The sequence below is a fragment of the Hibiscus syriacus genome, unplaced genomic scaffold, assembly GCF_006381635.1.
Source record: "Hibiscus syriacus cultivar Baekdansim isolate YM2019G1 unplaced genomic scaffold, ASM638163v2 tig00116975_pilon, whole genome shotgun sequence".
Classification (NCBI taxonomy): Eukaryota; Viridiplantae; Streptophyta; class Magnoliopsida; order Malvales; family Malvaceae; genus Hibiscus; species Hibiscus syriacus.
Genome location: NW_024063499.1, coordinates 186,636 through 213,799, shown reverse-complemented (window position 1 = coordinate 213,799; position 27,164 = coordinate 186,636). Strand labels below are relative to the sequence as shown.

General features: G+C 34.4%; 5 protein-coding genes and 2 pseudogenes across 7 annotated transcripts; 4 read left to right on the top strand and 3 right to left on the bottom strand.

Annotated features, from left to right (window-relative positions):
- Window positions 1-728: 728 nt before the first annotated feature.
- On the top strand, window positions 729-1,479 carry LOC120192397. Of its 2 annotated transcripts, XM_039195184.1 has the most exons (3): window positions 729-867; window positions 974-1,095; window positions 1,164-1,479. In XM_039195184.1, the coding sequence occupies exons 1-3, from the start codon at window positions 762-764 to the stop codon at window positions 1,191-1,193; spliced, it is 258 nt and encodes an 85-aa protein (XP_039051115.1). In that variant the 5' UTR covers window positions 729-761; the 3' UTR covers window positions 1,194-1,479. The 2 variants fall into 2 exon arrangements, with proteins under 2 accessions (XP_039051115.1, XP_039051114.1); XM_039195183.1 differs by having other exon boundaries at window positions 974-1,479.
- Window positions 1,480-3,319: 1,840 nt separating this feature from the next.
- On the bottom strand, window positions 3,320-4,798 carry LOC120192511 (protein DEEPER ROOTING 1-like). The gene is made up of 5 exons (XM_039195284.1): window positions 4,745-4,798; window positions 4,225-4,291; window positions 3,675-4,132; window positions 3,439-3,580; window positions 3,320-3,339 (listed from the first exon to the last, which is right to left on the bottom strand). Exons 1-5 carry the CDS (start codon window positions 4,796-4,798, stop codon window positions 3,320-3,322), a joined length of 741 nt encoding a protein of 246 aa, XP_039051215.1.
- Window positions 4,799-8,830: 4,032 nt separating this feature from the next.
- Window positions 8,831-12,500, bottom strand: LOC120192395 (annotated as a pseudogene).
- Window positions 12,501-13,512: 1,012 nt separating this feature from the next.
- On the top strand, window positions 13,513-16,914 carry LOC120192470 (annotated as a pseudogene).
- Window positions 16,915-19,173: 2,259 nt separating this feature from the next.
- On the top strand, window positions 19,174-19,891 carry LOC120192429. 2 transcript variants are annotated; one of them, XM_039195216.1, is made up of 2 exons: window positions 19,174-19,586; window positions 19,621-19,891. In XM_039195216.1, the coding sequence occupies exons 1-2, from the start codon at window positions 19,241-19,243 to the stop codon at window positions 19,764-19,766; spliced, it is 492 nt and encodes a 163-aa protein (XP_039051147.1). In that variant the 5' UTR covers window positions 19,174-19,240; the 3' UTR covers window positions 19,767-19,891. The 2 variants fall into 2 exon arrangements, with proteins under 2 accessions (XP_039051147.1, XP_039051148.1); XM_039195217.1 differs by having other exon boundaries at window positions 19,174-19,713.
- Window positions 19,892-23,074: 3,183 nt separating this feature from the next.
- Window positions 23,075-23,855, top strand: LOC120192469 (copper transporter 5-like). Its single transcript, XM_039195244.1, has 2 exons — window positions 23,075-23,703; window positions 23,749-23,855. Exon 1 carries the CDS (start codon window positions 23,275-23,277, stop codon window positions 23,698-23,700), a length of 426 nt encoding a protein of 141 aa, XP_039051175.1. The 5' UTR covers window positions 23,075-23,274; the 3' UTR covers window positions 23,701-23,703; window positions 23,749-23,855.
- A 305-nt stretch (window positions 23,856-24,160) lies between these two features.
- On the bottom strand, window positions 24,161-25,348 carry LOC120192468 (protein LURP-one-related 6-like). Its single transcript, XM_039195243.1, has 3 exons — window positions 25,023-25,348; window positions 24,530-24,769; window positions 24,161-24,453 (listed from the first exon to the last, which is right to left on the bottom strand). Exons 1-3 carry the CDS (start codon window positions 25,254-25,256, stop codon window positions 24,310-24,312), a joined length of 618 nt encoding a protein of 205 aa, XP_039051174.1. The 5' UTR covers window positions 25,257-25,348; the 3' UTR covers window positions 24,161-24,309.
- Between the last annotated feature and the right edge of the window lie 1,816 nt (window positions 25,349-27,164).

Sequence of the window (27,164 nt, the reverse complement as noted above, 5' to 3'; positions counted from 1 at the left end):
AACAAACAGTAGGTGGTAGATTTTAATCACGGAATTTAATTTGATTATTTTTAATTTTATATTTTTTAAATTTAATTTTTTAATCTAATCAATACATTAATTATTAAATTTATTAAGCTAAGTTATGTTACTAATTTTTGTATTATACGTAGATTATAAATTTAATTTTTTTTTAGAATTTAATGATTTTTAATTCTTTAATTTAATCATATTATTAATATATTGATATTACTTTAAAGGATATTAACATCATTTCTAAAATAATTGACACTAACTGTTTGATCACGTTCGCTTTAAAAAAAATCTTTCTATAAATTGTGATTTAATTTTTTTATTACGACAGGCTTATAAATCATAAATTATAACTTAATTGGAACTTACGAATAAATTTATTTAAGATTTAAAATATCCATTCATATTCAGCTATTTGTTAAAAATATGAGGGGTTTAAATAAATAGACTTGCATACTAATCATTTTATAATTTTTTAAAATTAGTGACCAAAATGACAATTTAAACATAATTAAATAACCTATGATGTACTCTTGATTTGTTGTACATGTAAACTTGGCCGATGAGATTTTACTGAATTTTATTTTTTTCGTGTAAACGTCAGGAGTGACATTATAGTCACATGAAGCAGTTGATTTCACAGACAAGAAGAGGAAGACGAGGTTTTTTGTTTGTCTGAACTCCGAAACATAGTCCTTTGTTTGTCATTTAAATCAACCACATAAATCTAAGAGCAAGGAAAAGCAAACATGGCTTCTGCATCAGAGATTGCAGCAAAGTTGAATCTTGTCCCAAACCCTGAAACTTTCAGAGACACCTCCATCTTCCTCTCCAAATCTCTTCTTCCTCCTCCATGTAACAAGCTAATTCTTTTGGTTTATGCTTCATCTTCTTGAATTGAATTAATATATATTAGTTAATTGTATTTCTTATCAAACACATGACAGTATTTTCACTGCAGACAAAGTTGATCGTGAAGTAAGCACATGTATTTACTTCATCCTACAATCTGGAAGTGTGTCTTGTCTTCATCGAATACCATGTGCTGAGATCTGGCATTTCTCTCTGGGAGAACCTCTTACGGTAATCGGTAACACGAAATTTCTTGGTCTTTTTGTTCTGAATGAGTAATGAAAGCATGTTTGATACAGATGATAGAGCTGGACGGGAAAGATGGGTAGGTAAAACTAACATGTCTTGGACCTGATATAGTAGATAATCAGAGGGTGCAATATACTGTACCTCCATATGTTTGGATTGGTGCATTTCCAACAAAGGATCTTCACATTTCCAGTGATGGGGGAGTTACCAGAGCTGAACCAAGAGGTCCTGAGGCTCACTATTCCCTTGTGGGCTGCACCTGTGCACCTGCCTTCCAGTTTCAAGAGTTCGAGCTTGCAAAACGGTCCGAGTTTGTCGCTAGCTTTCCCTATTACAAGCCTATCATTTCTTTTCTCACCCTTCCTGACTGAAGGCTTGTGGATCTTTAGTGCTAACAAGCTTTTCGTATTTCTGATTTGTAGATTGCTGCTTGTTCTGTAATTTATTTTTGTGGCAAATGTTGTTTTCCATGTACCAAGAGCCTGTAAATTCACTAATGGCCTATTATCAAGGGGCAAAAACTAAAAAGGCAAGCTACAAATGATCATGAAATGTAACTGAACGCAATACGAATTGAGATTGAAAGGGCCATCGGAAAATGCGGCACAAAGCAAACAAACCATGGCAATTTGGAACAATTTCTAATCAAATGAACTGTAAAAGCCTAGAAAGGAAGCAAAGAGAAACATTGGGTATAAACATCCAACTTTTGAAACCATTCAGCTCACTGAAGAACCTTATATAACTATTGCACATGCCATGGAGGTAGCCGGAAATCATCCTCGTTGCCTCTTAAGAGACGAGAAATATTTTCCTCTCCTAAATCTTTTAGCTGATAAACGCTTCGGAATGGTTAAGTTTCTGCTTCCTCCAACAATAGAGATGCAGTGTGAGCCTATCCCCACCCTCGTTGAAATCTCGGATTACAGTCGCACTAATATTTGCGATGGCATGCAACACTAACAAAATGACAGCATCTATTAATCGAAATCAAGAAACTCCATTCTTTTTCTCATGGAACCCTTCAAATCTGTTGCTTCACATTCTGCTTAATTTCTGAGCCTGGAAAAGGATAGTGAGACAAGTTATTCATGTAGGTCATAGAACATTGACAGTAAATCTCCAACAATAACTCGCTCACAAGCTCCTTATATAGCAGCATTGGCTGTAAACATAGATGGGTGGACATAAGAGATTATAATCAGAAGAAATGCAACAAAGAGAGGAGACAACATCTTAGCAAGGAATAGGATCAGTGACAAACTGCCTAATTGATCGAAACAACGCAGTAATCCCAAAAGCTTTCGGCCATCTCTCAGCAGAACAAGGAGTTTCTCTATAAAATAGATAATAATTGGTTAGGCATGTTCTACAACCATTAAAGAGCTCAAGCATAGACAAATTACTATTGCAATGTAAAACCAAAACATTCAAAGGAATGAGACACTTTGTGCAAGAGAATTATCGACAACACAAATTTGATTAGGAACAAATGCCAGATTGCAACAGAGCATTTTGAGAAGCCACACAAGTAACCAGGAATATAAAAAAAAATACATACAATTCTGCATAATAAATCATTTCATTCCTTTATTTATTTATTTATTGATTTTTTTCATAATCATTAACAAGTTGGTGATATAATCTTAAAATATCTATATATCGTCTTAACCCTTAAATTTTAAGATAAATTACTTATTTGCTGCTTCATTTATTTTTACGTTTATATTGTGATCATTTAATTATTTTTAAATTATACATAACATTATATTTTGTTTTTATTTTAATATTACGTCCTTAAGTTTGATCATTGATAAATCGAAATAATGATATAATATAATAATAATTTTATCCCTAAATCTTATATATTTTGTTAAATACGGTTCTATTCTAAAATAGTGTAATAAATCCTCAATGTTCAAAATTCCTATCAATTTTCTCTGCATTTTATTTTAAAATAATATATTATTAATTTAATAATAATTTTTACATAGTGAAGTTTTCTTAAATTATTTTGAATTAGGACTAATTTAATAGATGATGAACGAGTTCTAGTTTATAAAACTCTCAATTATCATCCTCAAAAACATCAGCACCCATAAAATTAAAAGGGAGGATTCAAAACAATGCAGCAACACTGAGAGAAGATCAGTGCAAACATGTATTTTCCAAAGTTATGGCTGTCATCGTCATCAAAGAAAGGAACTTATATTTCCAAAACAATATCTGCAATTAAGAACAAAAAAATTCAAGTTAAACATTCATTAATTTCTAATTAAGATTTGAATTGTCCTAGCATATATATGTATAGTTATATCAACTTACATTCAGAATCTGTTTTCACCCATTTACTTCCATCATCTGCCTTTTCAGTCTTGTCATCCCAATTGGCAGTCTTGGCAATATGAGCACTTCTCTCTAAGGATTTCTGGGTTGACAATTTAGTGCCATGATTTTGTCGATATATCTTCTTGTGAAGTTAAGTTTTCAACACCTGGAAACAGCTCAGAAGATTTAACTATCTTTAAATAACAATGTGGTTTACTGATGTTTTTAAGTACCTTCTCCATTTTTGACTCCATGGCTGGATCCCTTAAACTAATGGGACCGGGAGGTGAGAATCCACTTGTACAAACGAATATCTTCTTTAAAAGAAACGAAAATGATTTCTTCCCTATTGCAGCTTTGGAGTTATCCAAGCTGACATCTTTCCCTCTACTGTGAACTAAACTGGTGCTGCGGTGATCATCGGAGAATCCACTGCAAACCTTTCCTTCACTAGGAGCTTCTGGATTAGCCGATGATGGTGGTTCGCCGTGTTCTTGAAATATCAAGTTGAACTCTTTTTGAAGTTTCCCTACTTCTTCTGGTGTAAGACCGTGTAGATAATTAACATGATCTTGTTGTGGATTTGGTTTCTCCTGTTCTTGTTTGATCTTGTTTCCGAATGTTCCGATTGCTAGCAGTCCATGAGGCCAGTCGCTGAATTCTTCTTTGCAAGGCTGTTGTTGGGTGGTGTCTATAAGATGATGATGATGATGATGATGATGATCAGCAACGAAGATCAAACATGTCTGGGGATCAAACATGGAATCAAAATGAAGTACTTACGATTGTCTGGAATGATGTTGGTGTTGGGTTTCTTGCCGGTGAGCTTGTTTTGAACCCAGCTGAATATCTGCAAACCAAAACAAGAAAAATATATAAGGATAACCAAAAGGAATCGAGTGTTTAAAGTGGTTTATTTAATCTGATCTTAGTTATCACCTTCATTTGGGAAATGGGGTGTGACAGGTGAAGAGCTTAGCTTAGGTTATGTATCTGCAATGGAGAGTGGAGTACTGGGAGAGATTTGATATATATGAAGCTGGTGATACTGCAACTGTGCCTAGTCGAGACATGGTTCAAGTTGCCAAACAGAGACTTTGCCACCTCTTTTCCCCTCCATGCTCTCTCTCTCACTTCTTTCACACCTTCATTTTCCAGCTGTCTTTTTCCACCATTAATTTGAGTTGAATATTAAAACATAATTATAAGAATATGTGAAATTCATTAAAAACATATATTAAGTAGATTATTTGAAGAGATGATCGGCCAATGAAAATCATGTTGGCGTGGTTATGTCTCTCACTTGCATCTCCCAACCACCACCGCTAACAACACCCTGATTTGATAACCATCCCATTTGCCCCCACAAAATCCCCTAAAACTGTAGACATACACATACACATTTATATTTATCATACGTAAAAAATTATTGGTGGTTATAATATAGGAAGATACTAACAATAAAAACGGTAGTACAATATAATGAAATATTGAATATATATATATATAATATCTCAATTCAACCCAAACAATTAATTTGTATTACTTAATATCAATCTACATATATATAACATCTCGTCTGTTTTTTTTAAAACTAAAATCAAACCTGAGATTGATTCCTCAAATTTGATTCTTTTTCGTTTTTCATTTAGTGCTGATTAAAGCCAAACCGTGTTTAGGGTTTATTAACTAATTATTTAAGACTTAAGGCACTATAAAAAATGAATTAATTGTGGGAAGGATTGGGAAAACATCCGAGGCAGGCGCGTGTAGTTGTCACGCGGCTCCACGCACATCGCCCAACACATTTTATCAGAATCAAACACCCCAATCCGACGCAAGTGAGCGGAGCCGGCCAGATGTCAGCGTTACACCACCGTCACCGAAGCTTCGGCCGTACCGACCAACACGTGTCTCAAAGGGCTTGGTCTTTGCCCTTTATTTTAACCTTTTAGAAGCTAAAAAATATTTTACTGTAATATGCGACTTGTATAAATTTACACTATAATATGAACTAAAATATTTTATGTATTTAAATTTTAAAATAAAAAATATGATAGATTAAATTATGAGTTTAAAATTGTGATATTGTTTAAGCAAGTTTCGAATTCGATGTCTTGTATATGTAGAAAATTCTAATTGGTAGATTCATCAATCAAAATTAGGTGTGCGACATAGATTAATTTAAATTATTCATAGCAAAATTTTGAAGAACCGAGAGAATAATAACAAAATAAAATACATAAATATATAAATATGTCAAAATTTATATAATATTATTAATAATATGTTAATTTTTTTAGGTACATCATAATCAAAATCAATTATAAAATGTAATACAAATTATTTATAAATTTCTATGCATGTAAGCAAGTAATCCTCGATGAAGAACATAAATGCCTCATAAATCCCCAACCAAAATCTTGGTGATCATGCAGTGGAAGACAAAGCCCGAGGAATTCCCTTGAAAAGGTTCAATTACGATGGAGCTAAGAAACAAATCTACTCTAAGAAAATTTCAACCCAATTTACGATGTTGACTATTCAATTACTTGTTATAATTTAAGTAACCTCAATCCATATATTATTTAATACTAAAAGTTGTTATTTTGTTAAATATATTTGTGTTTTTGTTTCTTTTAACCAATATGATGTTTATACTATCAAAATTACATGTCATTTTTTTCATAAAGACAATGTGTTTTTTTAAATCAATTTAATGTTTATATTTATCAAATATTATATTTGGTACTTGTATTTATCTATATTACATAAAAATGGAATTTATTACATAGAATTCATTTAATATTTTTAAACATTTGACATTAATTTAACAAATATAAGAATCAAATGTGTCACGTATGATAAATATGTGTATCAAATTCGTTTAAAGAACATCAATGCCATTATGTATAAATAAAATTTAAGGGTAAATTATCATTTTCATCACTCAACTTCTTTCTCAATCTATTTTTATAATTAAAATTAAAAAAATCCAATTTACTCATTAAACTTTCGATTAACTCTTATTTTGGTCACTCTGCATTTATATACTTAACAATGTTATGATTATATATTTTTCTTTTAAAAAATATAAAATGATCCCAATACTTTATTCATTTTTTGTGAAAAAAAATCACTAGTTTTGAATTTCCTTTAATTTCTCAATGATGTAGTATCTACTCCCAAAATCCAATGATGGGAAGCAAGCTATAAATCTTGACACGATGATCAAATGGTGGATATTATAGATCATAATAGTTTGAGGTTTCATGAGTTTTAGGTTTAGAGTTAAGTTTTATGAGTTTTAAAGTGATTTAGGTAAAATCTAAATTGATTAGGAAACATTGAGGTGTGTTAGTCGATATCTTGAGTAGTCTAAGAAGATGCCGAAGAATGGTAATTATAGCTTCCACGTGACTCAGGGATGAAATTGTAAAACTTTCATATTTTGATGAAGAAGATAAAATTAAAAAAAGGAAAATGAAATTTATGGCACATAGATTTCATGTCAATAAAAATAATCACATCAGCACACGTGATTGCCATGTCAACTTTCCATTTACAATTTAACACCTAAGTGACTAAAATAGAAGTAAATTGTTTTTTTTTAAAAAAATTTAGTGACCAAAATAGAAGTGAGAAGAAAATTTAGTGATGAAAATCGTAATATACCCTAAACACAAATATCAATATATCATATTCTACAATCCATTATAATACCATATTTGGAAAAGCTTGGCGAGAGTAACCAAAAAAGGGAAGTTCCTAACTTGATAATTGAAGCAGCACCACGTGGAGATGTGATTGAGAATTGAGATATATATAAACAACTTCTCTATTCAAATCAAGCTTTTATGTGAAAAAGTACCAATTTCCCAATTTCCATAGCCAATTTGTTGTCTTTTTCGATTTTTTATTTTCTCAAAAAAAAAAACTTGAGTTTAGTCAATATAACGGGCGGTCTAGGAATTATTAATTAATTAAACACATTTGAACTATTGGTTTATCATCTACATGGGATCCAATAAGCTAAATGATGATGGGATCTCGTTCATTACAACATGCATGGGATAATATACAATACAGGTATGTACGTATAAATATAATAACAATGTCCTTATTCATTATAATATTACTATTTTTACTTAAGATGAATGTTAATCATTATCTAATTATATTGATTAAGATGATATTTATAGAACATGTATCATTTCTTTATATTTTGATTTTTTTTTTCATTTACTCTTAATCTTGATTTCTTAAAGAGAAGTAGATAACAATAAGTGTCTTAATCAATGTTTATATTTAATAAATAATAGTTTCGACCATTATTTGTTTTGTAAAAGCATATTATTAATAACGTTTAAAGAGTTTAAAAGGTATATATTCTATATTGGGAAGGAAAATATTTTTAGATGAATTTATAAAAGACTATCTATATTTTTCCATGTTAAATGTTGTGTAATAAGTCTTTAGCTCACACGTCACCGTCCAGCCAATTCAATTCAGCTCGTGTTTAAAGCTATTAATTAATTCATGATTTTATGTAAAGCATTAATTACTCAACATTGAGTTGATTTGACAAAACGATTTTATAAAAAGAAATGGTAAATTTGAGAGATAAAAAGATATTCAAATATATTCTTATGATTATTATCGTGTAAAGAATTGGTTAAGTTTGAGAAACTTTTTCAAATTTGTGTATCAATTCAAGATTAAAAAAATACTAATTTTTAAATAGTTATCAACTTTAGGTATCAATTTGTATAATGAACTTATTAAATATCCAAAGAAGAAGAAAATGGAAGATTGGAGAAGTTGGAAGTGAGAAATATTTGGGCCCGACGTACGTGTCTTAGAATAAAGGAGTACCTCGGATGTAAAGTTTTACGTGGCAACATGGCGGGGGAAAGATACGTAGGTCGCACTCTAAACTCTAATCGGCATCGATATTGGCGATTCCTCAGATTCAATTATTCATTTCATAAACTTGGTTTTGAAGAATAAGAAGAAAGAAGAAGAAGGCATTCCATGCATTAGCAGCACTGCTGTTGGAAGTGTTTATTGTGATGGGGAATTGGAGCTGTTGCTCATATATTCGTCGTCTCTGCGGAAGCTTGCCATTTTCTCCCGGTTTCAGAGAAGAGAAAGGAAAGGGTCACCACTGAAACACTCAAAATCAGCACTGAAGGTATGGAAAAAACAGAAACTCAGGTGGAGGAAAATGGAACAAGCATCGAAGAGACTGTCCAAGACATAGTTATGATATTGAAACCATCTTCTGTAATAATCCATATATCACATTCATTCCTTCTTTCGACTTTTCGATATTATATACTGTTAATACGGTTTTATACATTGTAAACATCAATATACAACGATGTTTCCAACTCTGGGGATGCGTTCATCACCCTTCTTCAGGGAAGCAAAGCGCGCAACATTGACAGCAGCCAATGCAAGCTATAGCACCCAGTACTTGTGTTAATATAACGGCACATTGATTATTCATCTTTGACAACAGTCAAGGCAGCACACGCAACAGCAACTTTTACACAGCTGAACACAGCAATTTGAAGTTCTCTTGTTCAGCATTTCTACCACTTCCGGTAAATTTTCTTCTTCGGATCCCGGACGTATGTTTTCCACAGTTGCGACCAGATTGCCGAAACCAACTGTAAGTATTTGAAGCAACATCTTTTTCGGTTCTGCAGACTCCAAAAGTTTGCGTGCATTGCCTTTATTCGATACCTGTAAGAACCCATTGTTTTCATAAGAATGAAAAGAAGAAGAAGATCATATGCCATCATGGGGTGGATAATACCTATAACCTACCTTCCGAGCTCCGGCGACATCCGTGTCGTTGTCTATTTTACTTCTCTCGAGTAAGACCATACATGAATACTCAGAGATATTGCAAGTTCTTATGCTCAAACTGGGAATCTGCCATTTACAAACCAATAGCATCAGAAACGGCTGTTTAGCCTACCAATTGTGGGAGGAAAATGTCAAGAACATAAAGAAACAACCTGCTCCTCGAGGAGTTTATTTTCCGAAAACCATGCCTGCGCCGTGAGTAGATCGATCTGCTGCCTGGCTATAATCTGTAAGAGAAAAATGAATATACATATCTCACTCCAAGAGCAAATCATTACTTATACTGGAAAAAGCATTTAAGTTGCAACGAGTAGTAGGCGCATTACTTTGTCAATAGGTATGTCCTTAGCCTTTTCTATCTTCAAATCGATAATGAAACTGCTTGAATCTCCTAAGACGCCTTTAGCTTTAAGAGTTTCGGGGAAACTGCCTTGGTACCTCCCGCAGATTATCAATGGGGGTTCGGATGAAAGGTCGGGAGTACGTGACGAGTACACCTATACGGACGTATGCAGGTAAAAAATAATTAAATATACCCGGGTCAGATGCATACTCGTATCGGACACTCATATTCGAGTCCACGTAACATAATGTCATATATGAATGAAACTCATGAAGGCACTCAGACATATACATACCTCTATTTGCTCATGATCATCAAATGCATCAATGGTTATGTTTGCAAGGACGGTGGATAAACCGTTACTAAATAGTTTCTGCATCCGAAACTTTATCGAATCTGACAAAAAAGAGGACGGTAATACCAGTAAGATTAATAATATATGATGAAAACGTTTAGATACCGTTGTACATACAAACCTAGATCAAAAGCAGCACGATATCCTCCCTGGCTAATCATGGACAGCATGCGCAGGAAATAGTGATTGCAGAATGTTCCTGCAATGTTCCCATACAAGTTAACAAGAAGCTATGGTGCAACTAATACCATGCTAAGAGCTGAAAATATAGGACTTATTTACCTATGCCAAAAGTATGTATCCTTGGGGAGAACGGCCCTCCATTTTTCACAACCTTAATCATCCACTCACAAATTTTTCTCTCATCTTCAACGGCCCCATCAGTAACAAGAAAAAACATGGAATCGAACCGTGCGAGTTTGACAGCATATCAACTGCCTGACAAATATAAGTTTAAGATCATAGGGTGCATTTTCTATTCTCTTGAATCAATACAGAAAACATGAAAAGGTTCAATAACAAGAAACAAAGGAAATGCATTGACACCTTTTGAAGAGGTATGAAAACATTTGTACCAGCCCCATCACAATGGTTCTTGGCTATCCTTCAGAGGCTCTTTCAACTGCTTCCTCGGAAGCCAACACCATGGATGTGCAAAACAGGAAAGTCTCATCACCAAAGAGTATGATGTTAAATGAATCTTCTTGACTGAGATTAGAAAGGGCTGTGTTTATTGCATGCTTGGAACTCTCAAGTGACTTCCCTCGCATGCTGCCACTTATATCAACAACAAATATGACCTCCTTTCTGAACACCTACAAATCGAATAGGCCAAAGATAGATATACCAGAAAGAAGAACCAAGCGAGAAACCAAGGAAGGAAACGAATGCTATACCGACCTTTGTACCATGCTGACTTCCGGGGAAAAGATACATATAGAACATATCCCTTTGATCTGAATCATATACCGATGGAGACTGAAAAGGGCACCTCCAAATATGTTACTGGAAGAAACCTATCAAAATGTAAACAACAAGATAAGATCACAAGTATCTGATGTAAGTATCAACAGACTTTAGGCAAATTCATGTTTCATGAAACTGTTTTGTAGTTCTAAACAAAAGATATATAGCAACAAGTTCATTCAAATTCTTACACTATATGATAAACTCAAGTCGGTTTCGAACCATGTGAGAACATTTGCTTCATATAAGAAACCAATCTCCCCTGTCTCACTTTTTAATTCCTGAAATATTGAAGAGGTGAACTGAACAATAAGTAGAATGAAAGGAAGGGGAGAAAGGATATCATTAATCAAGTCCCAAAACACAAAATCAAACACAATTATACACCTTAAAAGGATGACTAGTTGCCTGGACGATTCCAGTTGCAATACCAGAGTTCACATTCAAATGTATCTTTTCTTTTCTTGCAATTTTCCTTATAGCAGGATTAACAAATTCAGGAAAACTAAAGGGCACAGTCAGAGTCAACTGGCCATCATTATATGACGATTTCTGAGACCAATGAAGCTTAATTGATATAGAAGTACCCCCATCGATCTGGAAATATAAAGCAAACATACATTAGAAACAATAGACTTACAGAAAATTGAGTTACATTATAATATTGAGACATTGATGCACCTTTAGTATTGTTATCGTAAATATATGAGGACAGACAAACACTCCATCTTCTGGTTTCGCAGTGTTCTGAATACCCTTTCTTCTGCTCCAACTAGTTCAGTGGAATATGATTTTGTAGGAAGATCAACCTAAACACCTAGAATTGAACCCTGTTAGCCAAGTAATATATTATTGCTTGACACCATTAATAAGCACTTCAAACACCATTAGCTGAAAAGGAATCATTTTGAGCTAAGATCAAGACCAAAAAAAGCTTAAAGCTCAATCATTTTTTCCCCATTTTTTTACAAGGTAGCATATGTTCAGAATGTTCTTGGCCTATCGACATCACACACACATTCTGCTAACGTAGGTGTTCGAACTCGAGACATTTAAGGATAACAACATCCTCTTTTGCCACCAATAAATACATGTTTAGGGAACTGACCTGGTCGCCCATTGGGACAGCAATGGGACAGTTACAAGAACGGATACCCATAACGCAATGAACCCTCCACGTCCCAGAAACTTGAACAAAATCTGTATCGCCATGACAATCAACGTCGAGATTGATGGCGTTCATCTGGAGAGGAATCAATGCGGGTCGATCCAGCCTCCCATGCACGTGAGGCTGGTAACTTGGGATATCCGGGTTGTCGACAATCCTCGGGTCGGATATGACCGGATACACCATCGGCCCCGATGGCAAGTAAATATGAGGTGACTTCTCCATTGCTGGTAGCGGCTTCGGTGGCGCTACCGCCCTGTCTTTCCCTAAGTATATCCGTTTCCCTAGCTTTCGCCCATCCTCCACCGCCTTTGCAAAATCCTCCGGCATTGTTTAACGTAAAGTTTAAACAAAAATCTCTCTTTGACCCTCTTTTTCCCCCCTTCTTTTTCTTCTTCACATGAGAAAACGAAAGGAGATTGTCGTGGACAGAAAGGAACGGAAGACATTCATCTTTGTAGGGATCTGGGATTACTCGGATGATCGGGTTCCTGGAATCGGCGTGACCACCTGATTCGTATTGCTCTTATATTTTTCGAATGGGATTATTTTCATTTTGTAGAGAAAAAGACGCGTGTTTTATATAATAACAACGATGCATGCTTCATAACTAATTCAATGCTCAACTAATTACAAAATCTTGTATGGGATCTTAGTCCGACGTATATCGTTATGTTGTAATATTTAAAGGGTAAACTACATGAAAGATTATTGAAGAATGAGTACATTTTTATTCTTAACACTAAAGTTTTAAAAACAATGACACGATCATCAATTGTTAACAGCTGTTACTGTAATCACGAAATTCGATGTAGCACATTTAGACGGTTGAGTCGACATTCTTGGACCAACTACTTTAACTCTCAATTAAAATAATATAAATTTCATCCCAACCTTATATTTTTATTTAATTACCTTTTAAAATTTTGTTGATTTCAAAGATAAGTAATCGGTCCTTAACATAATTCTATTCTAGTTCTGCCCACCGGGTATTGATATTTTTATATTTTTTAATTATTAAAGTCATTGACTTGACGGAATGTACATAATAATAAAACAAATTAAAATCTTAATTTAATAAAAATCATTTATCAATGAAGAAAAAACAAGTCTTTGAAAACAGTTTTTATTATGTGTGTTTTCCCTTTTCATTAAATTACGCCCTACTGATAATGAATTTACAAATTCCTTCCTAGCAAGCCCAAAAAAAAAGGTTTGATTTGAAAAAGAACTAAACTTGGAGGACTCATACGTATTTCCACCAAAGTTAAATGGGAAAAAGAAGGCTATTTTGGACAAATAACTTGGTTTTCTTCATCATTGAGTTAACTCGAGAGAGTCTTAAAAAGCGATTTGCAATTTCGTTCTTGGGGAAGAAGCTTTCTCTTATAAGTAAGAATCTCCGCATCCAAAACTCCAAAAACAACTAAAAGGAAAACGAAATAATTCCAAAGAAACAAGAGAGAAAATGAGTCGTGGAAGTGGAGGCGGATACGATCGTCATATCACCATCTTCTCTCCCGAAGGTCGTCTCTTCCAAGTCGGTATGTGAATATATTAACTCTACTGGCCTTCTTTTTGTATTGGTTCCTATATATAGCTTTGAACTAATTTTGATTCTGGAATGAATTGAGCAGAGTATGCGTTTAAGGCAGTGAAAGCAGCTGGGATCACATCGATTGGTGTTCGAGGAAAAGATTCAGTCTGTGTTGTTACTCAGAAGAAAGTTCCCGTCCGTACCCCTTTCAATTTGTTTATGGGTTTTCGTTTTTGGGGTTATTTAAAAGTTTTTGGCGATTTGGGTGTTTAATTTTTGAATAATGCAATGCAGGACAAGCTTTTGGATCAGACTAGTGTCACTCATCTTTTCCCTATTACCAAGTTCCTTGGATTGTTGGCTACTGGAATGACAGGTTTAGTTTTGCTGAAATGCCGTTTTTATTTGATATTTGCTTGATCGAATTTAAATGACTTTTGTTACGTTGACTACTGAACTAGGGTTTTGTGGATAATAAGGATTCTTGGTTGATATACCTAATTTTAAGCTTAAGAACAGTCTAATTTAGGGTTGGAATTTTTCTCCAAAGTTGTATCCAAGGTATGGAAGCTATGAAAATGTCAATTAGAACGAATAGTTTTCTTAATAAATTAACTGTTATTAACTTCTGCATTTCATAATGACCAGCTTTCTATCATTAATTTGCTTGCCTACCTATCTTTAGCATAGAACTCGATTTTATTTTTACTGGCTACATTAGATTAATGCTCAAGGCTAAATTTTCTTTATTGTTATCCAAATACTTTGTGAGGGTTGTTTTCTGATTAGCATTGTTGCTCTGCAGCTGATGCAAGGACCTTGGTCCAGCAAGCAAGGAATGAAGCAGCCGAGTTTCGGTTCAGATACGGATATGAATGCCTGTGGATGTATTGTCCAAATGGTATGGTTTCTTATATCCTCTTAAGTTGAAATTACTGACGTTTAGTTGTGTTCCCATTGGTGGATGTTGTATCTGTTGAGTTTTCACTTCTTCCAGAGAATGTTTGAACTTTAAACAAATTTAGTGACATCAAGAACCAGTCATTTGGATATAAACTGTTGTAAGTTATATGCCCTTATGACTGCAGGCAATGTACTCTATGTTTTTGGTTCATGAATATAATCTTGGTTCAAAAACCAGTAATTGACCACATTTTATATTACTATTATTTTGAATTATTCATTAACTTTTCTTTGTTGTTTGGGGTTGTGCATTTCATTGATCATACAGCTTATTTAGAATAACATGCTCTATTGATGTAGGATTGCCGATAAATCACAGGTTTACACTCAACATGCTTATATGAGACCTCTTGGAGTTGGTATGTGTATTTATTCTTCAAAATCTGACAACTGTGATTTTGTTTTTAATAATTTGTATTTGTCACAATATATTTACGATATTTCAGTTTGTTAACTCATGTAAGCTGCTACATGCTAATGTATTTACGAGTCAATTTTATCTGTAATAGCTTTTTTTACTATTTTCTATGAAGTTGCTATGGTTTTGGGTATTGATGAAGAGAAGGGACCCCAACTCTACAAGTGTGATCCAGCAGGCCATTTTTATGGTCATAAGGTAGTTTTCAAATTAATTTTTCTTGCTCGTTGAGTTTGAATCCTTGACTTTGGTTCACAACACCTGGTTCTGGAAGTATATAGTATTATCATAGTTAGGATTCATTGCTGTTTTTCTCTATTAGTTCTCTGTCTTATCATTGCATTATGAAGGTAGTAACGTACTTGATATTTTCCCCCCTTTATGTTTATGATAATGAAAGATCATAAAACCATAGATTTCGGAAGGGTGCATCCAAACAAAGTTCTTAGAATGGGAACTATTCAATAATCTCATACCTGACTATCCCTACCCATCATCATATTATGGGTGTTTGCTGCCACAAGTTGATATAAACTATTTCATTTTCTTTGTCCGTATTTTGTTCTCCAATCTGAACTGATTGGTGCAATAACATGAATCAAAATTATTTTTGACTAATTTTAGGATATGCTGCAGGCAACCAGTGCTGGATCAAAAGAGCAAGAGGCAATTAATTTCTTGGAAAAGAAGATGAAGAATGACCCTGCTTTTACTTATGAGGAAACAGTGCAGGTATTTATATTTTATTTATTTTTATGTTCGGTAAAGGATGTCTCCAAAGACACATGTTTAACGTTAGCTAAAATAATCACATTTATCTAATAGTTCCTATTAATACTATTCGGCAGACTGCTGTTTCTGCTCTGCAATCTGTTCTTCAAGAGGATTTCAAGGCTACTGAGATAGAGGTATAATGTGTCAGCTGATCCTTCTACTTGTTAGCGGTTACAGTATTTAATATCTTGCCATTATAAGTTTGCAACTATCTCCTTTTCTCATGTTTAATAAATGTTCCCTGGAGATAAACTGCATAATTAGCATATTTTTGGCCAAAGGAAACACCAGTAAGCAGTAGTTCAAAGTTAGCTGGTTTTAACTACCGTTGAATCTTTTATTACCTCGACGTGGATTTGAAAACAACCTGCTAGGGGGTTGTCCAGACATGTGAAATGCGCCACACATGTATTTGCATTTTTAGTCAAATGGACATGCCAGTAGTTAAAAGACCTAAAAGAAACTCAAACACAATGTACATGTGGATTTGAAAACTGCCCGGTAGGGGGTTGTCCAGACATGTGGAATGCACCACGCACATGTATTTTACTTTTCTAGCCGAATGTTAACTACCATGTAATCACGTATGTAACCTACTAGAAAGTGATGCACAATGCCTATGGGGATTTGAAAACAACCCACTGCCAGGATATGCTTTGTTGGTTTTGATGATAGTCTGTTTATGTTCTAATCTCACTCTACTTTAGTTGATTTTTTTCTCTAATGTAAATGCATAAATATATTCCCGGTAATGGTTGAATCTGTAGTTTTTGTTGTTTCCCCTGTATTTGAACTATAGTTGATATTAACATCTTTTAATGTTTGGCAGGTGGGAGTGGTGAAAGCTGGTAATCCAGTTTTCAGTGTGTTGTCAACAGAGGAAATTGATGAACATTTGACAGCTATTAGCGAGCGCGACTAGTAAAGCATGAAAAGACCTTTCTTTTATCATTTGAAACAACAAACGTGCTTTACTTGACAATCATGTTTGAGAGGGACTGGAAGAAGGTTAAGCTTACAATTATGTTTTGTATTACTGCTTGAAACTATAAATTAAATTCATGTTACTGGATAATTGTCCAAATTTGTTGCATATCTGTCAATTACTGCTTCAATTTTCTCTTCTGTCAATGGCTAGCATTAGCATGTGCTTTTAATGGGATCATCATAGTAACCCATCCTTTTGGATGAATCTCACCTGGCCTATGGCCCCGGTTCACATTTCATGAAAATACAAGTCGTCCTATAATATGTTAGGCGGTCGTCCCTTGAAAATCTTAATTCTCATATAATTTATGTTTTTATTTTATATTTTCTATTAATATATTTTTGTTTCTCTTAAAATTTAAGTTTAAATATAAAATTATGCGTTTTTTGATTATATGATCAAGTGGGGTGGTTAGTGGTGGTGGGGTGGGTTCTTTTGTCTTTGGTATCACCCCTGAAGACAACAAACAGGTTGCAATTCAGTCTTGGTGTCGGATACAAGAAGAGTTTAAAAACAAACGCAAAATAAAACAAGAAATAGATAGCAACATCCGTATCTATCTTCAAAATCATATGCTACCAAACCACCAGGCATGAGTTGTAGTTATCTGGTCCCAAGCAACAAAGTGGAAGGAAAAGAAAAAAAGATTCCCTTTGCCGGTGGCAGCTATCTAAATGCCATGAAGGTGGTGAAAGACTAGCTGTTTTTACAAGGAAGCTGCCATTTCCACACCCCTGTTACCAGTTTTGGTTAGTCCCATCGGAACCGATCTTTGAACATGGCTCATTTGCCCTAAACACGGATATCATTGTTGTTTTCCGACGTTGAATGAAGTTACAAGCTTCAGCTGTGGAGTTTAGTTACCGTCTGCTAGAAGAAACAAACCTAGTGAGTTGGAACAGTGAGATGATCATATGAAAAAGACCCAACAATGTTTACATAAAAGTGGAAATGCGTGGTTGAGGGAGGATGTTTGATTGAGAGAGAGATTTGATGATTGTGAATTACTCAGCAGTAGAAGACAAAGAATAAGAACCGTTGTGATTAATGAAGTCGGTAGAAGCGTCGTCAAAAGTTTATTCTTGCTTTTCTCCACTCACGCCCTCCTTGTTGGTTGCTCTCCATCAATTTTAGCAGCCCCATACACATACCTTCAATCACACTACATCTCCGGCTCTCACTCACTTTGAATAAAATTGATTCATGGAAAGTTTTATCTTAAAAGTAATTTTGTTGGTTGATATAATCGTAAATAAACTTCATCTTATAGAATCGATACAACTATTTTATATTCTTACATCTAAATAAATAATTGCAATTGACTTTCTACAAACGTACCAAGATAAAATTTATAAAAACATAGAGACAATATGAAGAGAGTCTAATTACAGTACTTGTGTATAAATCTTATCACTAATCCCTTAATGATGGAAAAATACGAATATTATATTTAAACATTCGCAATAATTAATATTTGATCGGTATAAATTCCTCGCTTTTTATTATCAACAATTTGAACATTATACTTTTCTCTTTCATCTTCAATTTCAAATGAAGTATTGCGACATAAGATATTGGGTTCATTTAAAAGATAACATTTTTAGTTTATTTGTGTTTAAACAAATTTAAATGTTGTTACCCTATTTTTTTTTAAATAAGATGAATAAAAAGTTTGATATTTAAAATTTACGGATAATGAAAACAGTGGTATAAGAGAAACTGTTTATGTTTTAAAATTATTTAATTTAATTTTAAATGTAATTAAAATTTAGGATAAAGTACACAAATGGTCCTCGAATTATTTTGTTGAATTCTCGATTATTAAAAGTTACAAAATAGTCCTCACTATAGGGTGTTGCTTTGTTAAGTCCCATAACAATTAAAAGTTAAAAAAATAATCATTCAGCTATTCATATGTTACAAACTCTTCATTTCCATTTAAAAAGATTGATGGTAATCTGAACTAGACATTAACATGCTGACTGAGATATGCTAAAAAATAATCCTATAATCTCAAATGACTATCATATATCAGTCAGCATGTTAACGTTACTTATACGACATTTGTTTACAAAAAAAATGACGAATTCGAAATATAAATAGTAGAGTGAGTTTTTAGTAATTTTTAATAATTGGAAACTCAACAAAATAACACCCTAATTAAAAATATTTTACAACTTTTAATAATCAAGAAATTAAAAAAAATCCTATAATCGGATAATTTATTTACTCTACCTTACAATTTAATATGATTATTAGATAATGTGAACAATAGACCCACGTGACATAAATCTCTTTTTCACTTTACCGGTTCATCACCCTCCACAATATAAAGTTGATCAGAAAACATTTCACAGAGAGAGAGAAGAAACAGAGCAAAAGAAGGAATATTCAATGTTTGTTCCCTGTAATGGCGATTTCAAGCTTCGATACTAAAAACCCACAAAGCAAAGCGACTGCTCCCATTGAAATCCACTGCGTTAAATGCGAATCCTGCGGATTCACAGAGGAATGCACCTTTTCTTATATCCTTCGTGTCCGTGAACGATACCAGGGCCGTTGGATTTGCGGACTCTGCATCGAGGCCGTCAAGGACGAGGCTCGGAGATCGGACACGATTATCTCCACGGAGGAAGCACTGGACCGCCACATCAGGTTCTGCAATGAGTTCAGGGCGTCGAGTCCTTTAGACGAAACAGTGCACCCCATTTCTGCCATTGGAAGGATTCTTCGTCGAAGCCTGGATTCACCCAGACCTCTCAGGTCGGATTCCGGTAGCGTCTTGCCGGGATTTCAAGACTCCATCTCTTCTTCGGTCTGAGAGTTGTTTCTCAGCTCTTTTTGGCTTAAATTATTCACGTTTAACGGTAAGTACATGGAAAAGAAAGGAGGAAACAGAGGAATTCTGTTTCAATATCAGATTGTTCTATAAATAAATTTATCTGAAGTTTGGCATCTGAATTTCATGAACCTTCCGGTATATATATGTATGATGAAAAGCTTCGGCTTTCAAAGTCTCTAGGAGTTGGATTATTCAGGTATCTTCTTTTTCTTCTTCTTTTTTAATCTTTTTGTGCATTATTGTTGAGCATAATCCAGGAGGCATTCATTATAATGTTCCAAATAACTTGCCGTGTCCGAAGCTGATAAAAATGGTGAAACTTGGTCTGGTTGGTCTTAATTTTGCATATTAAGGAGAGAGGATATGGAAACTTATGGCATTAACAATGTAAACAGAAAATAAGAAGATGAAGACAGAAAATGGAAGTGCGTCGAAAATTCCCAAGAAACAAAGAGAAAATAGATGAATCTAGCTTAGACTAATCATGTTCAATTTCCTAGCACAAATCTGGTCGTTGAGAATGTCTGCAGCATCCAAAATCTAACAAAAAAATATTTTTAAAAAGTGGGGCAGATCATGATGACTATTCCACTTGGAACAAACCAAGATTAGCCAGCTGCCACTGTTGCTGCAGTCTCAATTAGCAAGATGTTGCAATAAAAATATATTGGTTTTTTTTCTGCTTTGTCAACAACCTGAACATTCCCAACACAAAAGAAAGCATAAAAAAGTTCCGACATTTTTTAAAAGAAAAAATAATTTTAGTGATAAAAAATGTCTTATAATATACGATTTTAATCAATTTTTTTTGATTTGTTAAAATGACCAACTAAATCGCAATGCGATCGATAATTCACAACGTGATCTCTGGTATCGCAAATCAGTTTCCAGATTCGCAACGTAAACTTCGACTATCGCAATGCGAACTTGGACTATCGCAATACGAATATGTAAATCGCAATGCGATAATCGACTATCGCAATGCGAACTTGGACTATTGCAATGCGAACTTGGACTATCGCAATGCGAATATGTAAATCGCAATGCGATAGTCGACTATCGCAATGCGAACTTGGACTATCGCAATGCGAATATGTAAATCGCAATGCGAATATGTAAATCGCAATGCGAACTTGGACTATCGCAATGCGAACTTCGATTATCGCAATGCGAATATGTAAATCGCAATACGATAGTCGACTATCGCAATGCGAACTTGGACTATCGCAATGCGAACTTCGATTATCGCAATGCGAATTAAATCGCAATACGATAGTATCGCAATGCGAACTTGGACTATCGCAATGCAAATTTCGACTATCGCATTGCGATTTACATATTCGCATTGCGATAGTCCAAGTTCGCATTGTGATAGTCAAAAATCGCAACGACTGGTGGTATTGCATTTGTTTCTTAAGAATTTTCTCTAAAAAGATAGTATTCGCGCGGACGTGTCGAAGACACGTATTACCACGACCACGACCCAAGACGAGACGAGATGGCAGCGGCGGCGGCGCGCGAGAATCCCCTTGTTCTCTATCACTAAACAAGGAAGTGGGAAAGCCAAGCCTTAAATACCATTCCCAATAGTGTTTCAAATATATGTAGGATTGAGCATTACCAACACTTGTTTCCAATACAATGTGATTATTCAGGAAATAATTAACAATCATCCACCTTAAAACAACTGAATCAGCAACCAATTGCATTAGTATTATACGATTAAATATGTCATAATTAAATGTCAATCTACAATCAATCGCGATTATTGTAATTTTAAGTAAAACATTCAAAAATAATATCATTATTTAAGGCTCAATCTCACGTAGTATTGGTAACAAGTGTTGGTAATGCTCAATCTCACATAGTATTGGAAATACTATTGGGAATGATATTTAAGGCTTGGCTTTCCCACTTCCTTGTTGAGTGATAGAGAACAAGGGAGACTTTTGCGCCGCCGCCGCCGCTGTCCGTCTCGTCTCGTGGTCGTCTCGTCTCGTCTCGTCTCGGGTCGTGCTCGTGGTAATACGTGTCTTCAACACGTCCGCGCGAATACTATCTTTTTAGAGAAAATTCTTAAGAAACAAATGTAATATCGTCGTTGCGCTTTTGGACTATCGCAACGAATTTGAAATAAATCGCAACGCGAACTTCGACTATCGCAACGAATTTAGTATAAATCGTAACACGAACTTGGAATAAATCGTTGCCTTAAAGCCAGGTCACTGCTCCTGGTTCTGCTAGTCAGCTTTTTGTTTGAGTTGGTGTTCCTTTTTCTGATGTTCCATGGATTTATGGGTCAATGATGGATTCGTCTGTTGCACTTTTTCTGTAGTGGTTTCACCTAACCAATATGAAAAGAAAGAAAATTATTGTAGGGAGTAGAGCTTTGATAAACCTTATCTTCATACATTTTTCCCTAGGTTGTAGTTGCATTTCAGGCGTAGGGTTCTTTGAAAGCAATGGAGATGAACATGCATGGAATATCTGCTCAAGTTGGACTAATGGCAAAATCACTGTCACCACCAAAGATTTCATAGCCGAATGAGCAGCAACAGACCAAACAATTATTGATCCACTCCCCCGTCGCTAAACAGCCCCAATGTTCTTAAAATTGATGGAAGACCCAGAGTTGGGTACTTGGGTTTGGTGATCAGCTTAAACCTAGCTACTTGCGGTTATTGAGCCCAAAGCCTCACACTAATTTTCTTAGAAAAAGAGTTAATTGTACATGAGTTCCCTAAATTATAAACTATTCTAAATTGATTTCTAAACCTTAAAATATTCTATATCAATCCTCAAACTATTAGTATGATTCTATTTTAATCCTTTTGCTAATATGTCCTTAATTATACTAGTATATGAAGGTCTTGAGAAATGAACTTATAATTTTTAAAATAAAATTAATATACTTTTGAAGCCCATGAGAAGTTTTTAGAATACCACAAGTTTAATTCGCAATCTTTAAAAAAATAATATTTTTAATTAATGGAATTTTTTATTAGTTTGGTGGGTTGATACATGGTAGTATCTATTTGAAAAAATGAATGTTCATACACCTATGTAGATAACATGCTTAAACTCAAAACCTCACTGGATAACAACAATCTCTTAACATTGAGATCGCTTGGTTCGTGCTTAACTAATAGAGTTAAACGTTAACGAAAAGATAAAAATAGAATAAAAAACTGATAGTTTGAATGTTGATATAGAATATTTTAAAGTTTAGGAATCAATTTAGGATGGTTATAATTTTGCGATTCATATGAAATGTTTAAAATTTAAAAATCAATTTAAGATAAGAATCATAGTTTAGGGATATATTACGCATTATCCGGAGAAAACCCTTTATTCTCCCATTGTTTTCAACATTTATTCCATATCCAGGCTTCACCTTCCACAACGATACGCGCATCATATGAAGGGCATAATCGTAAGTGAAGAGTCCAAAAGGTACTGGATTGGTTCGGATATTGAGTTGTGGATGGGTTGAAAAATTCCTGTCTTAACCCGACAATCACCGCTTTACTCTCCCCCTTCCTTTCATCTTCCGTTTTTGTCTGTGTTTTGAGGTTTCATTCAATCGACAAAATTCGAACAAGATGATGCACATGACCTTATACTGGGGCAAACACGTCACTCTGCTCATCGATTCCTGGAAGACCGATTCATGGCTGAGTTACCTCCTAACCTTACTCGCTTGTTTCATCTTCGCTTCCTTCTACCAGTACATGGAAGATCGACGCCTCCGCTTCAGATCCCTTGCTTCCTCCAACCCATCTCCGCCTACCTACGGCGGCGGATCCGCTGTTCCTCTCCTCCCTAATTACCGCAATTCCGCTAAATTCGCTACGGCCTTGCTCTTCGGAATCAACTCGGCTATTGGGTACCTTCTTATGCTGGCCATCATGTCGTTCAACGGAGGTGTTTTCTTAGCTATCGTTTTGGGTCTGGCTGTTGGGTACTTGCTTTTCAGGTCCGCCGATGACGAGAAAGTGGTGGTGGAGAACGTCTGCGCTTGTTCTTGACGCCGTTTATATTCCCCACACAACAATTCAAGCAACGGTATTCGTCTTCAATTTATATACTGTACCAGAATGACGAATACTTGATTAGTTCTTGAATTATGTAGCAATTATCTTCGCCTTTAACAATCAAATATCCTTATTTTGAATTTTCCCAATTTGATTATTTCTTCATAATTTTATTGAGTTTTTTCTTATTTCAATAGATAAAGTTAAGTTGCGTTTAATTCAAGGAACGAATCAAAGAAAACATGTGCCTTCATCTTCCATAATTGCTAGCCGGTAGAATATCATAAACTACTGTTTCATGTTCTAAAAAATTGTTCCTTTTCCCCAGAATATTTAGCTTTAAATTTGTGAATTTTTTCCATTAAAGATGTCTTCTTTATCTGTTGATTTCAAAAGCAGAATTGAATTTGCAGAAACAGAAAGGTTGATGCTCTGTTCTGTCCTCAAATAAATAAGCAAGAATGGAATTTGCAGCTCACTTGATTCCAAATTTTGTGATACAAATCCAACAAAACAAACAAAATAAAGCATTCCCTGTATTAAACAAGCTTATCCATAGATATTTAGAGAGTTCTCTTCTTTAGCTCCATAGAAATTCCTTGATCAGCACCTGGTAGATTCACCATGAATGTAATCAAGAACAGCAATGACTCCGAAAACAAAAGCTTGATCGGCTCCGGGTTTCACCACTACATGATAAAGATCTTTACTTGCCATCAACTCCTCTACTTCCTTCTTGATTCCGACCTGTCATTCACACGAATTATAACTTAGAACACTCGATACTCGATACAATGTCATAACATCGACATATATGAACTACCTGAGCGACAATGTTGCCGACGGAATCAACGATGCTGCAATCTCTTTCGGGGAAATAACCATTGATCTCATAGTCCCAGTTCTTGCTGCTTTTTGGTTCAGTGGAGATTCTTATGGCATTGTTCTTTACTAGACATGAACGAGGCTCCTTTAGGGTAAAAACCAACTTCTTTGATCCTTTGTAGTCGGATGTGTAACCTTTCCATCTTTTATGTATGCTCAGTGCCTCAACCAACCCTCCCTGAAATATAAGAATCAACAACTCAAATTTGACCATTATACAAAGTTACTTGAACAAATTGCCATCTCTACTGGAGACTAATTTAAGAAACAATTATCCTCATGATGATCATTTCAAAATTCCATGTTATCACATTCTTTTTTATCTTCCCATCTAACATGTTCCTGCAAAATAAGCCTGGAAGTTCAAGCTTCTTCATTGAAATTGATTGATTCATATGCATGCATACACTAGAAAAAACCAGATACGTTACCTTTCGACGTATGAGAAGCAAAGCATCGCCGTTTGCGTCTCTTAAAACGAGCTCCCCTTTGGTACCGAGAACACCACAACCGTCGACCTGGAAAACTACCAGCTGGATACAATTCGTCACCACGAAACCGCCTCCGTTCACCACATGTGGCCTCCTACGAACCATGAATATCACCTGAGAAGAAGAACAGTACAGCTTGCTGATAACCGGCATTGTATTGGCTTTTGTCCCCATGGATGGTATCTTTCTCTCTCTCAAAGAAGTGTTCTAAAGTTCTAAGTTGATGTTTGTCAAGTCTGAGACAACCTATACTTATAGATATAATGTTGCGAGTAATTAGAAGAAGAATAAAGGGTTTGAAATTATTTTGCTTCTATGTTGAAAGATTAGGCAAAGTTGTTTGACTATTGCCATACGTAGAATATGTAAACTACGTATCGGCAAGTGTTGTGGATTGAATAGTTTGCTTGTAGAAGATGAGGATGGCAACGTATGCGCCACTCTATAACCCTCAGCCAATGATCTGAAAGCGTGGAACACACCTGTTACATTTTATTCTTCTTTGGTCAAATTCTAAGAAGGTCCTTGTATTATGCATTTTTCGGCTAATTTAGACCCTTTTCTGTAATTTGATTATTTAAGATTGGTCGTGTCTTATTTTTTCTAATCATGTTATTATATCAGGTCACATTAGATGCATGTTTCAATTCTAATGACCGACGACTTGTTTATTACAATATTTTAATTAAGTGACTGAATTATAATTTTTTACAAAAAAAGTGACTCGTTTAATACCAAACACATAACTGAGTGAGTTGAGGTGTATTTTATCCAAAGATAACCTGTATAACTTTAGAGCGACTTGGATCAATTTCAGCATTCCAGGGAGACACACCCCGGAGTTTGCCACGGAGTCGGAGGAATATTATAATATTAGTGGCATTAAATTCACCAAAAACACACAATTCAAGGATCTTTTTTATAAAATTTGACCTTCTTTCTTCTACGTGAAGGAATCGTTTTGCATGTAGTTTGGGTTTTCAAAAAGGGTTTCAGAAACTTTTGACAAAATTCGGCAGGTGGTTGGCCGGAAAAGAAGGGAATCTGGGAGTAGTAAAATCTACTAACAAGTCTTCCATGATTGATGAGCAAAAGACTTGATGGACCATTATCGTCCTCAACTAACCAAAGGTGCCTTCTTGAAGTTGATTTAGAATAAAGTTTGGCTCACGGCAATAACCTCGTCTCATCTGTTCTTCCAATGTATAATTAGATTTGTAAAGGATGCCTCATCCCATGTACTTGGCAATGGACATCAATAGCTGACGACTGAACCCGCTTAACAATCGCCTAAACATGCTATTTTGAATGGTCCAATGCTAGACCTCTCGAGCCCACGGCGTTTTGCTCTGAAAATGGACCAAAACAATGAATATGATCGGTTGAGCATCCTATGGGTAATACCCCAAACAAGAACCTGGCCCAATGCTTGGGCTTGTCCAAATGCTATCAGTCTTGAAAATATTTTTATTAATATATATATATATACTCTTGAAAATATTTTTAAATCTGTCATTATTTACTTATTATGTCCTTTTAATTTTAAAACTAGAGAAATTAAAATATTGTCTCTCCAAGTTTTTTTAGCCAATTTGTCTTTTAAATTTTTTATTAGTTTTGAAACTGGACGGATTAAGTAATGATCTGTTATTTTTTTTTCGTTTTGAATATTTCCTAAATTTCTATCAGTTTTTAAATCAAATAAATTAGACTATAACACCCTCATTTTTAAATTTGAAGTTAATTATTTTATAATTTGACTATGAACTTCATTTTATTATTGTACATATTTTCCTCCACTAAAATTTTATGATGATGATTATGTTTCTGATATTATGTATGAGTTGTAGATTTAGTTGTTATACTCAAATATAATTAATTTTATTCTATGAAATTTTCGAATTTAAAAAATATTCATAATTCAGTTGATACATAAACAATATAATTAAATTACAAAGATTAAAAAGAATTAAATTAAATAATAAAAACTAAAATTACCATTTATATATAATATATAAACCAATAGTAGTCTAAATTAATAAAATTAATATATAACATTTAAGATAAGATTAAAATTTAAAA

What these genes read in the sequence shown, in the direction of transcription:
- LOC120192469 (XM_039195244.1), top strand. Translation starts at nt 23,275, where the DNA reads ATGATGCACATGACCTTATACTGGGGCAAACACGTCACTCTGCTCATC.
- LOC120192468 (XM_039195243.1), bottom strand. Translation starts at nt 25,256, where the DNA reads ATGGGGACAAAAGCCAATACAATGCCGGTTATCAGCAAGCTGTACTGT. An exon ending in TGCTTCTCATACGTCGAAAG is followed by an intron (nt 24,770 to 25,022) that starts GTAACGTATCTG and finishes CTTATATTTCAG; the next exon opens with GGAGGGTTGGTTGAGGCACT. An exon ending in TCGGCAACATTGTCGCTCAG is followed by an intron (nt 24,454 to 24,529) that starts GTAGTTCATATA and finishes TGTGAATGACAG; the next exon opens with GTCGGAATCAAGAAGGAAGT.
- LOC120192511 (XM_039195284.1), bottom strand. Translation starts at nt 4,798, where the DNA reads ATGGGATGGTTATCAAATCAGGGTGTTGTTAGCGGTGGTGGTTGGGAG. An exon ending in TGGAGTCAAAAATGGAGAAG is followed by an intron (nt 3,581 to 3,674) that starts GTACTTAAAAAC and finishes CTTCACAAGAAG; the next exon opens with ATATATCGACAAAATCATGG. An exon ending in GGTGAAAACAGATTCTGAAT is followed by an intron (nt 3,340 to 3,438) that starts GTAAGTTGATAT and finishes TCTTAATTGCAG; the next exon opens with ATATTGTTTTGGAAATATAA.
- LOC120192397 (XM_039195183.1), top strand. Translation starts at nt 762, where the DNA reads ATGGCTTCTGCATCAGAGATTGCAGCAAAGTTGAATCTTGTCCCAAAC. An exon ending in ATCTCTTCTTCCTCCTCCAT is followed by an intron (nt 868 to 973) that starts GTAACAAGCTAA and finishes TTTTCACTGCAG; the next exon opens with ACAAAGTTGATCGTGAAGTA.
- LOC120192429 (XM_039195216.1), top strand. Translation starts at nt 19,241, where the DNA reads ATGGCGATTTCAAGCTTCGATACTAAAAACCCACAAAGCAAAGCGACT. An exon ending in AAGCCTGGATTCACCCAGAC is followed by an intron (nt 19,587 to 19,620) that starts CTCTCAGGTCGG and finishes CGTCTTGCCGGG; the next exon opens with ATTTCAAGACTCCATCTCTT.